The 11,200-nt window shown below is 41.2% G+C and overlaps 1 protein-coding gene across 4 annotated transcripts; it reads left to right on the forward strand.

Moving 5' to 3' along the window:
* The first annotated feature begins 4 nt into the window (after positions 1 to 4).
* MBD4 (methyl-CpG binding domain 4, DNA glycosylase) lies at positions 5 to 9,993 on the forward strand. 4 transcript variants are annotated; one of them, XR_014560585.1, is made up of 8 exons: positions 6 to 206; positions 1,410 to 1,670; positions 3,006 to 3,808; positions 4,602 to 4,676; positions 5,843 to 5,977; positions 6,992 to 7,141; positions 8,435 to 8,841; positions 9,216 to 9,542. XR_014560585.1 is itself a non-coding variant. In XM_083724404.1 (8 exons), exons 1-8 carry the CDS (start codon positions 160 to 162, stop codon positions 9,780 to 9,782), a joined length of 1,653 nt encoding a protein of 550 aa, XP_083580530.1. In that variant the 5' UTR covers positions 8 to 159; the 3' UTR covers positions 9,783 to 9,993. The 4 variants fall into 4 exon arrangements, 3 of the variants coding, with proteins under 3 accessions (XP_083580532.1, XP_083580531.1, XP_083580530.1); XM_083724404.1 differs by lacking the exon at positions 9,216 to 9,542 and adding an exon at positions 9,705 to 9,993 and having other exon boundaries at positions 8 to 206; positions 8,435 to 8,538; XM_083724406.1 differs by lacking the exons at positions 4,602 to 4,676; positions 9,216 to 9,542 and adding an exon at positions 9,705 to 9,993 and having other exon boundaries at positions 5 to 206; positions 8,435 to 8,538.
* Positions 9,994 to 11,200: the final 1,207 nt, after the last annotated feature.

Consider the following 11,200-nt stretch of genomic DNA (forward strand, 5'->3'; position numbering starts at 1 on the left):
TTCGCGCTGCTCGCGAGGTTTCATCCCGGCGCGAAGAGGAGGGAGCGATCTCTTGGTTACTGTCATTGTGCGGGTTGGCGGCGCGCGTGTTAGGAATGCGCACGCGCCGTACGAGCAGGCGCGGGAGAATTTGCCGCCTTACAAGAGAGGAGAGGAAAGATGTCCTTGGCGCTAGTTCAAGGGGCGACGGGGCAGCCTGACGGCAGGTAAGGACTTAACGCAGGAGGGAATGGCGAGGGCGGGGCTTTTGAAATAGGCAACGCTCCCCTCGGCCTGTTGCTTTGCAAGCAACTATTATCACCCTCACTATCATCACCTTTCGTTTGCATGTAGTGATGTCACAGCAGTTTGAAAAATGGCACGCCTGCGTTCTGCTGCATCTTGACATGATGGTCTTCTGTCTGATTGAGGGCTATGGCAATACAGTGGTACCTCGGGTTACATATGCTTCAAGTTACATACGCTTCAGGTTACAGACTACGCTAACCCAGAAATAGTGTTAAGAATAGGTTAAGAACTTTGCTTCAGGATGAGAACAGAAATCGTGCTCATGCGGCGCAGCGGCAGCAGGAGGCCCCATTAGCTAAAGTGGTGCTTCAGGTTAAGAACAGTTTCAGGTTAAGAATGTTACAGATAGGTAGCCGTGTTGGTCTGCCATAGTCAAAACAAAAAAAATTCCTTCCAGTAGCACCTTAAAGACCAACTAAGTTAGTTCTTGGTATGAGCTTTCGTGTGCATGCACACTGTGTATCTGAAGAAGTGTGCATGCACACGAAAGCTCATACCAAGAACTAACTTAGTTGGTCTTTAAGGTGCTACTGGAAGGAATTTTTTTTGTTTTAGGTTAAGAATGGACATCCAGAACTAATTAAGTACTTAACCCGAGGTACCACTGTACTGCAAACCAGAATAAAGCCATTCTTAACTTGTGCCGTTCCTAGCCTCCTGCTTCTATTGCCCCATTGGTTCCCATTCCCACTGCTTTGTGTGCTCCCACCAAATGAGGAGGAAAGGTGGGCTGCTGCCTCCGAGGTGGCCTTCTCAGTGATGGCACCCTAGCTATAGAAAATCCTCCCCAGAAAGGCTTGCCTGGCACCCTCTTTATTTCCAGCACCAGTGGAGACCTCCTTATTCACCCAGACCTTTTAGGCAATTGGTGTTTGAAGCCCGAAAAACAAAACCAGGGCTCTCCGTTGCTTAAGTTGTACCTTATTTTTCTACCTTTAGGTGCAAAATTTATTGCCTCTTACTCTGCCAGAAATAAACCAGTTTTGAAACAACCGAAAAAGAAATGTGGGGGAGATGAAAAAAAAAAAGCAGTTGAAATGATTGAGAGGTTCGAATGTCTATTTAAGGAAAGGCTACAAAAAGGTGAAACTTGTTCTGATATTCTGATAATTCCCTTTCAGTGATATAGGTAATAGGCACCTGACTGAAGATGCAGACAAAGAGAAAGGGCATCTTATAACAGCAGGAGGGGAATGTGTTGATCCCAAGGAGGAAGATACTGAGACCATCACAGAAAGTCTAACTTGGTGCAAAGAGTCTGAAGCAACTGTATCTTTCCTGGCTCCTCTGTGTCGCAAAGCTGTTCCTGAAGGATGGGAAAGGATAATAAAGCAAAGACAGTCTGGCAAAACAAAAGGAAGATACGACATCTGTTTTGTCAGGTACAGTAATGCTGATTGTAAAATTTGACATTGTACATCTTATGTCATCCAAATGATATTTTGGTGCACTGAGAGCCATAGTGTCATAATTATGTTTATAATAGGGAGAAGTGTAAATATACTGTTTTATGTTTTATGCTTGTTGAAGTGTTACTAAAGAGAGGAAGAAATTATGTGGGGTTGCTGTTGTTTTCTGACAGAACTCTCATGGCTTTGACAATAACCTGGTATTCAGAAATTTGACAGATGCAATTTTCTGTACTGTTTCATCTACATATCCAGGGTTGAATGGTCTATCAAGAAAAAAAGGGGCTGTGTCCCACCAACAGCAGCAGCCCCCACAACACAGCAGCCCCCCGTTCCTCCTTCTTAACCACAGTTTGAGCCCCCTCTTTCTCCCCATCTCCTGCATAATAATCACTCTTTGCTTCTCTTCCGACTCAAAGTCTGAATTGTTGTAACCTGCCCCTGCCCCCATAGCTCTCCAGAAGCAGAGGGCATTGGGCAGCTTTTTCCAAAGAATAATAGTGTTCAGCTGAGCAACAACTTCAGATCCTCCAGATAGCCTTCCTTCCTTCCTTAAGATTAGAAACACATATCTAGTCAGGACACAGTTTTGTGTTCCCCTTTAGTACTCCAACCAAGCATCATGCTGATGGATTCTATGCTGTATAAAACATCTGTGTTTATAATATTTGCAAATACTAAGTTCGTGTTCATTTGTATCTCATCTTTCTGCTGCAATTCCCAAGGCAGCTGTACTTGCACCACTGTTTAACTGTAAATGCATTTATAACAGCTTACAAATAGTTTAAGTATTGGAGCTTCAACTTTGATCTTCCAAAATATATATTTATTTGAAAAATGTATAGTCTGTCTTTCCACAATATAATCTACAGGGTGGCTACAGTTGACAACTTGTATCCAACCCTTTCCGTGTGAGAGTGGAATAAAAGTACACTCCTACAATGGGACTTCACCATCCTCTCTTTCTCCCTGCTGACCCCTGCATGCCCTCAGAACCTTCTCTGACCCTCCAGAGCTGATTTTGGGGGTGCAGTTGCTGCAGGGGGGAAAACCAGGTGACAGTGGCATAGCGTGGGTTGTCAGCACCTGGGGCAAGGCAAGTAATTTGTGCCCCCTAACCTGTGGATTTACGCCCCCTAACCCGTGGATTTGCGCCCCCTAACCCCCAGATGTTGCGCCCAGTGCGGCCGGCCCCTCCTGCACCCCCATGCTACGCCACTGCCAGGTGAAGTCCTGTTGTGCAACACTGCATTCCACTCAACGTTGCCCTTTGACTTCTTTTTACTTGATGGTCTTTTTCCCTTTTAGTCCCCAAGGAGTGAAGGTCAGATCCAGACGTGCACTTTTGGATTACTTTAAAAAGAACAGAGAGACTGTTCTTAAATCAGAGGACTTTGATTTTTCTGTTTCTGTTCGGGACAGTATTCAATCAAGCACAAGGGCTCTGGGGTCAGAAGGACCGAACTGTATCACTAGCAGCCAGACTCTAGATCTTGGACCACAAAGCAGTGAAGAAAAGCAAAATAAGATTTTGGAATTTCAAACCAGTCCTGGTGAGCCAGATTTGCAGGATGGGCCCACTGCAGAGGACCCCTCAAAGGATTCATGTTTCACAGCCCAAGAGAGGAGTGCTGCTCAGAGGAAGACCCAGATTAAGAAAGCTAAATGCGGTTCAGAAATGGGGAATCTGGATGATGCCCATAACACAAGACAGAGGAAACAACCCAAAAAAAGTCAAAGGGCAGAAACTGTTAAAAATCCCAGAAGGAAAAAAGATACATGCATTTTTAATAGTGTCCATAAAGTGTGCCAGAGAGGCTCAAGAAAAAGAAAAACATGCTTAAAGGATGAACTGCTGGTTTCTGAACCAAAAGTGGAGTTGCATGTTGGACCAGTAGCTGCTATCTTGGAACACAAGTCAAGCACAGAAGTTTTAAAATGTGATGAGGATCCCACCAGCGTAGTTTCTGTAGCAGCTGATGAAAACTTTTCAGAACTGGAAAACCGGAGAAACAGGGTGCCTTCAGGGAGCCAAGAGTTAAACATTGCTTCCAATATGGAAGTTACTGAGTCACAGACCAGTGATGAAAGCCATTTTACATCAGTAAAAGGTATATTCTTCAGAGTAGAGCTCTTTTCTAAATTTCCTGTGGAGATAATCACAGGCCAGTGGTACAAATGAGCTTTTTTTGCCTCATGCTCTGTGCTTTTGGTGTGGCTAGTATTGTCTACCTGAGTGTGCTCACATGATTTTGCTGAATGTGACTGTCTGAGCTCTGTCTGGTTCTTGGGACTCTCTCCAGTCTGCCATCCCCTGTCAGTGTCCCTGCATCCTCGAGTGCTTTTGCCTGGCTAGAATGTTTCTCTTTTTCCTTGAACCATAATAAATGCCTCTTGCTTGCCTGGATAAGTCAGCTTCAAATCATGGCTTTGAAGTCATCAGCCATAGCTCCCTGGTTCAGAAAAAATGGGAAATCATAGTTAATGGAAGACTTCTTGATTTGTTCCCACTTGCACAAAAGGTGATATTCTACTAACTCGTCCTATCAGTGCAAGGATTACTGCTAGAGTGACAGAAATCCCCCCTACAGTGCACGTCCCATGTCACGTTGCAATTGCAGGTATTCTTGAACTGATGGAACCCTGACTTAACACTACATTGGATAAAGCCCAAAGAAAGGAGCAAGGAAGACTTATTCACATCTTTGCTTATTAAGCTGAGAAACGATCTTCCAAACATAGCCAGTGTAGCTGCTGGGATAGACTACAGTGGGCTCCCAATCCACCACTCTTTAATAATAGAAGATCCTCTGTAAGAGAATGGCACATACAAAGATAGTGCAGTACTTAGTTTTATATATATATATCTGCATTTGTTTTTTACTTTGCTTTTCAACGTTTTAGAGGGCCATTTTCGAAGACCTCAAGTGGAGAGAAGGAAAACCAGTCCATATTTTTCTAGTAAATTCATTCAAGGAGGTAAAAAATGCTTTCTATGAAAATGGCTTGTGGGGGGGGGGGGGTTACAAGATTTAGCAATATAATTTGCACACCAATCCTAGCCATATTTAGTCAGAAGTAAATCTAATGTATTTCTCACTTGCATAGCTAAGTACACACATTTACTTTGAAATAAGCCCACCTCACCTATTGGTAAAGGTAAAGGGACCCCTGACTGTTAGGTCCAGTCGTGACCGACTCTGGGGTTGCAGCGCTCATCTCGCTTTACTGGCCGAGGGAGCCGGCGTACACCTTCCGGGTCATGTGGCCAGCATGACTAAGCCGCTTCTGGCAAACCAGAGCAGCGCACAGAAATGCTGTTTACCTTCCCACCAGAGCAGTACCTATTTCTCTACTTGCACTTTGATGTGCTTTCGAACTGCTAGGTTGGCAGGAGCGTCCTATTGGTACTTGGTTCCAAATAAAAGTGCTTTAGATTGGGATAGAATTTATGTGAGGTAAGAAGAGATTACACAGCAACTATCCATAATTCTTACTCCTTTCCATGTAGTGGGTAAAATTAATGGGTCAGATTATTACCAGCTTTCGGTTAATATGAGCACTTCATAAATGTTTGGTATTGGGAGAGTAAATTAAATCTGAATAGTAAGGTATCCAGTCAAAAAAGCTAACTGTGAGCCTAGGAAACTATGGTTTCTCACTATGTAAATAAGCCACTGCCTTGTGTGTTCTCTCTTTTTGTGCACCAGAGGCTATCAGAGGCTTCTTCCAATGTTAAACAAACCCTAGTTCCTCATTACAGCGAGACTTGGGAGAATTGTAGTTGTTTAAAAGTCTTGCTTCAGGACAAACTACAATCAAACTATGGTGACTGATATTGTAGAAGCAACTTTAATAAGTGGGATTTAAATAAACCACAATTCCCAGTAAGGATTGCAGTTGGGCAAATGAAGATGAAGGCTTACAACATGGACATGCATCTCTTAGATGTTGTTCACTTCAGCTGATCCCACTGGGCTCTTGAAAGAGCTGTTTCTGTACCAGGCTCCTTAGAGCCGGAAGAGGCAGTCAAAACGATCCTCTTTCTGCTTCTGTCTGTAGACACAGATTGATTTAAGGAAAACAATGTATTTAAATAAAAGAGAGGCAATTGAATTTCACATTTTGAATCTCCCTCTATATAGCTCCAAGCCCACCTAGAAGGAAGGCCTTTCGGAAATGGACTCCACCTCGTTCTCCTTTTAATTTGGTCCAAGAAACACTCTTTCATGATCCATGGAAACTTCTCATTGCAACTATCTTTCTGAATAAGACCTCAGGTACAAGACTTTTGTTCTCCCCCGCCCCCCGCCCAGCCCCTCACTTGCAAGCACACCAGTGTTGAGCAGCTTTCCAGTTATACAGTCCCACACTGCTGCTAGGGAGCATTCACGAATCTCTTATGTGGGCAGAACTGATTACTTCAGTTTTTCCCGTGGGGGGCTGGCTAGATGGTAAATGGCTCTGCTTGATTCACACACATTCCCCAGGAAGAGAGAAAAGGGCCAATGTTGACCTTGACCTATGTGAAGTGGGAAAAGGGCTACTAAAATGATGACACCATTTTGTGCAAGAGGGATTCCAACACATACTGGAACTTTGGGTTTCTGCTGTTCAGTCATCCTAGTGCAACAAATACCTAAAAAGCTGTTTTGCAGTTAGGAAAATGATGGGAAATGCACTGAAAAGCATGGGATGAAATAATGACTAATGGGAAAACATGATGCAAATCAGTATGAATGTTTGTTCTTGTTTAGCTGCCCGTTAAACAAATCAGAATGAATGCTCAGTAAAGATTGCACACATTTTATCTTCATCTTAAGCTTTGTGTAAGCAAATCAGGATGAATGCTGAATAAGCAGGTTGACTAGAATAGACTTAAATTTTGCCATTTGCTGAATGTATTATACAAGTTTGGGATCATGCATACCTTTAAAAATTGAGATGACACATCTTCTGTGTCTGTACTGAAACAAAATATATTTCTGTCCTGCGGGAGTTCTTCACACAACTCTTAATTTTCTCCTGTGGAAGTCATTTGATTGTAATGCGTAGTAAACACATGTGTCTGTTTTGCTATACATACATGTGGCCCGAAGACACGTTGGCAGCAGGATTCATGCCAAGTGTGGAAGATTACGTGAAGATGCTTCTTAGTCTTGTTACTTTTAGTAGTTGTTACATGAGGTTAGACGTTATCTGTACTGTATTAGGAATTCAGCATATGTGCCTATGCCAGCCTTGCAAAGAAATTCAGTAGAAACCCTACTATTCACTGTCTTATATCTGACTAGGTAAGATGGCCATCCCTGTGCTGTGGGAATTTTTCAAGAAATATCCTTCACCTGAAATAGCAAGAGCTGCAAACTGGAAGGAAATGTCAGAGTTGCTTAAACCTCTTGGCCTTTATGAACTCAGAGCAAAGACCATCATCAAATTTTCAGGTAGCAACTCTTGGCATGTAATGTATATTATAGCTTGTTTTAGAAAGAGTACATTATCTCATAAAATCCTAATTACGGCCCTGCAGAGTAGATCAGTGTTGTTATCCTCATATTACAGATGGGAAGCCATGGTTGAGAGATGGTGGTATATTAAAGGCCACTTAGTGACTTCATGACTGAGACAAGATCTGGAGATTTTCCAGCTGCCACTGAGGTAGAACACTAAAGACTATGATCCAGAGAAATGAGAACACGCATGCTCTGCACATGAAACTGCATTTCTGTTTTATTCTTTTACTGGTAGTTTCTTTTTCCAAGGTTGTCTCTGTATAAGCTTGGGTGTTCTTCAGATCCATAGAACTAACACAAAATATATTTGAGAGATTTGGCATTAGGATTTATTTATTTTTAACAGTGCACTCCTATTCAGGTTTATATTCTACTGTGTTGTATGAGGCTTCCTCCTCAGTAAGTGAGCATAAACCTGCTACCTTGAAAGAACATTTGGAGTGGGAGGCGAAAGATTGGAGAACAGTGGTGACATTTCCCTTTTGAAAACCATCCATATTGAATTGCTGAACTACCCAAGCACAGAACATTTTTTTTAAAAAAAGCACAGAGGCTACTAAATGAGGAAGTGGGGAGGTTTTGAGGGAGGAAAAGTTGAGGAAAATAATTAAGTCCACATACAGAATTTATACATTTCCTTTCTGCTGTAAAAAGACTTCTGATCTTATTGACAGCCATTTAGATAACTGTTTGGAGAGCTGCATCTGTGACACTACATTTTAATGTCTTCTATGCTGTGTCTTGCAGTTTAGAAAACCGAAACTAAACTTTATATTTTATTTATGGATGTCGTTCTAGTCACTTCTGTCAGCATCAATGTAGCATGCTAGTAATAACTTGCTGTGTTTCCTTGTAGTATCAGCCCACCAGGTGTTGTGTACCCAACACAGTGTGTCAATTTCCAACAGCCCTTAATAAACTACAGTGCCCAGAATTCTTTGAAATAAAGAATGTGTTTCAAAGGTGCTTTAACGTGCATACACAGCCTAAGTCACACACAAGGTAGACCCATTGGAATCAAGTACATTGATTTCACTGGAACTATTCCCAAGTGACAAATGTTAGACGTCACCCATTTTTTTCCACCCTTTTTTGATTTTTAAATAAGTTCTGTGTAGCTCACCTCTTATTCAAAGATGCATGTTTTCACAAATTTTAAAGGTGAATTTAATGAATCCAGTCTTGGATATTTTATTGTACGTTTTTTGTTTGTTTGTTCCCTAGATGAATACTTGGTCAAGCAGTGGAGGTATCCTATTGAGTTGCATGGGATTGGGAAATATGGAAACGACTCTTACAGGATCTTTTGCATCAATGAGTGGAAGGAGGTAACTGATGCTGCCATCTTCTTAAATCAATGAAAGATTAAGTGTTCTGCTTTTGATTTTTGTAATGCCTGTTGGATGAATAACATCTGATACCCTTTTAAATGTGTTGTGGGAATGGATGGATGGGGTTATTGGTTTGTTGTTGTTGTTCTTTTTATTATGTATTTTGTGGTTTTCATCTCGTATTTTTATGTTGTGAACCACCCTGGGATCTACGGATGAAGGGCAGTATACAAATTTAATAAATAAATAAGAATATATAATGGAATGACCAAGGCCCTAAAACAAGAAGCCCTTAATCTTGTGGTACAAGACCTATGGTGAGGGCAGGCCCTTTCTCCTTTATTTGTTTTTAATTAAATGATTTTTCATCCACCAAACCAAAAAAGCTTCCTGGAGCAGCTTAACAGAGATCAATAAGAAGACACTACTCTCAAGCCTACAGCCTAAAAGACAGGACACAAAAGGAAAAGCGATTGGGAGGGAGGAGGGGAAAAGCAAACACAGGCACTAGCTCTAGATTGCCCTGTTCTATAGCAAAAAGCAGTCACAAAAAAGAGAGACGAGCCAAAAGTTGCTGATCTGTCAGCCAATGATCGTCCTCTGGTGTAACGTCTGCTGCCAGGCAGTTGTTGGAAGGAGGAGCCTGACAGAGCTTGCCTCTCCACAAAGCTGAGGTGGCTCTGCTTCCCTTCAGTCCCTCTCTTGTAAATGAGCATGAACCACAACTGCATAAAGCAAGTGGGTACAGCTCTGTGATCTGCTATGCAGCAATAGACTCAGAGCCAGCATTGGGATGGGGTGGGTGTGCAGAGTCCCATATTTCCTTCCTGCAATGTAGCACTGCCATTTGGTTGTGCTCATGCCTTGCAGAAGATGCGGCAATAAGCTCTGCAGAAGAATATGTAGGCATCAGAGTGGAGGAGAAAGCTGGACTATCTTCAACCCTTCGCCGTGAAGATTCAGAGCTGCTTTATATTGTAGTAGCAAACACAGTTGCAGCGTAAGACCAAAGCTGTTCAGTGGGACTTATTTCCAAGTAAATGTACTTGAAATTATGGCAATAAGCCAAAGAATGGTTTCCATTTGTGTGCTTGAGACTCTGAGCTTAATACAATCTTTGTATTTCTTAATTAAAATGGTTAACATCCTGATCTTTTTTTCAGGTACAGCCACAAGACCATAAGCTGAATGTATATCATGCCTGGCTGCGGGAAAATCATGATAAACTGAATATTAATTAATGCATAGCTCTGTGTAGGTACAGTATCTACTGGGGGTTTTTTAATATCAAACTCTTTCAGTCATCCCTCTTGGTTACTATAAATGTAAATATTTTAATATAGATATTGTATTGTATAAACACTGTGTATTAAATTTCAGCATTGGTTTATGTACATAATCCTGTTCAGACCTTTTGTAATTAAAGTTGACTAAGAGTTGTGTTAATATTAAGTGACACTTTCTAAATTGTTCAGTCCTTCAGCACTGCAAATACTGTACCAAACAACCATGAAACTTACTTAACCTTACTAGAATGCAACATAATTGCAGAATAATTCTCCAATTTGTTCTACGATAGATGCAGTTCTGTATTTTATTTACTGAAGTCCCTATAGTATATAATATTAAATGGTTACAAATTCAAGATATAGAACCTTCTCTAAACATCACCAACTAAGTCATAGTTGGAGTAGACCCACTGAAATAAATGGAGCTAAGTTCAAGTTTAAATGGATTTTCACTAGCTGGGGTAAGTCATGGTTTTATATCTACCCATTTAACCATAAGAAATAAATTCAACTGATTCTTAAGGAAATCCTTATTCGTAACAATAAAACACATTATTAGCAAACTCTTTCCTCCTATTCCCTCCCAATTCTCTCAACTAATAGGTCCTACCCAGGACAAACAACGTAAGCACAGATTTCTAGCTAATTGAATACAACATATAGTTTGGTTTAGGATTACGGTATGTCCAAGAAGGGGTATAACATAATAAATTAATCCTTAAGAACCTGCAAGACTCTTGGGCACATTTTCTGCAGCAAATGAACATGGCAAAGAAAACTGCAAAGAGCAGTGTTTGTTAAGAATGAAAACATCACAGCACCAGCCCTTTCCTTAAATAAAAGTAAGTGGCCTTAATAGAAAATATACTTCCAAATGGCTGATTGTTGCAACTTGCTGATTCTGTGGGTTCACCCTATCTGTACTTTAAAGCAATAATAAAAAGAGGAAAAATAAAATTACAATAGAATAAAATAATCATATAAAACTTAGAAAAGAATGAGTGCCATAAAATATATTTCATAGTGGAATACAAGGTTTTCATTGGTACCAAACATACGAAATATTCCTGAATGTTGCCAAAGAAACATTTAGCGGGACTGTGCCAACAATGAGATTGTTTCTGATTTATTATATAACCAAACAAGTTCATGATGGGCAGAGTGTTCATGCTTTAGAATTTAGGAGCTACAGGATGAATCGTGAAATAGACGGGTGCAAACCTGAATAAAATATAGGGGGGGGAGGCCTGCCCCGCAAAATTGGATCACATGACATGGCACAGCACACTATTTGAATGGCAATGCCCATCAACTCGAGGTGGGTGGGCCCCCTCAAATATTTTAGGGGGCAAAGACCCCTCAGGCCCTAG

This window comes from Podarcis gaigeae (genome assembly GCF_964106915.1).
Source record: "Podarcis gaigeae genome assembly, chromosome: 2".
Taxonomy (NCBI): Eukaryota; Metazoa; Chordata; class Lepidosauria; order Squamata; family Lacertidae; genus Podarcis; species Podarcis gaigeae.

Excerpts from the sequence above, each read along its gene's own strand:
- MBD4 (XM_083724404.1), top strand. The coding sequence starts at position 160 with ATGTCCTTGGCGCTAGTTCAAGGGGCGACGGGGCAGCCTGACGGCAG. Across the intron at positions 207-1,409 it reads ACGGGGCAGCCTGACGGCAG|TGATATAGGTAATAGGCACC; the intron begins GTAAGGACTTAA and ends ATTCCCTTTCAG. Across the intron at positions 5,978-6,991 it reads CTTTCTGAATAAGACCTCAG|GTAAGATGGCCATCCCTGTG; the intron begins GTACAAGACTTT and ends ATATCTGACTAG.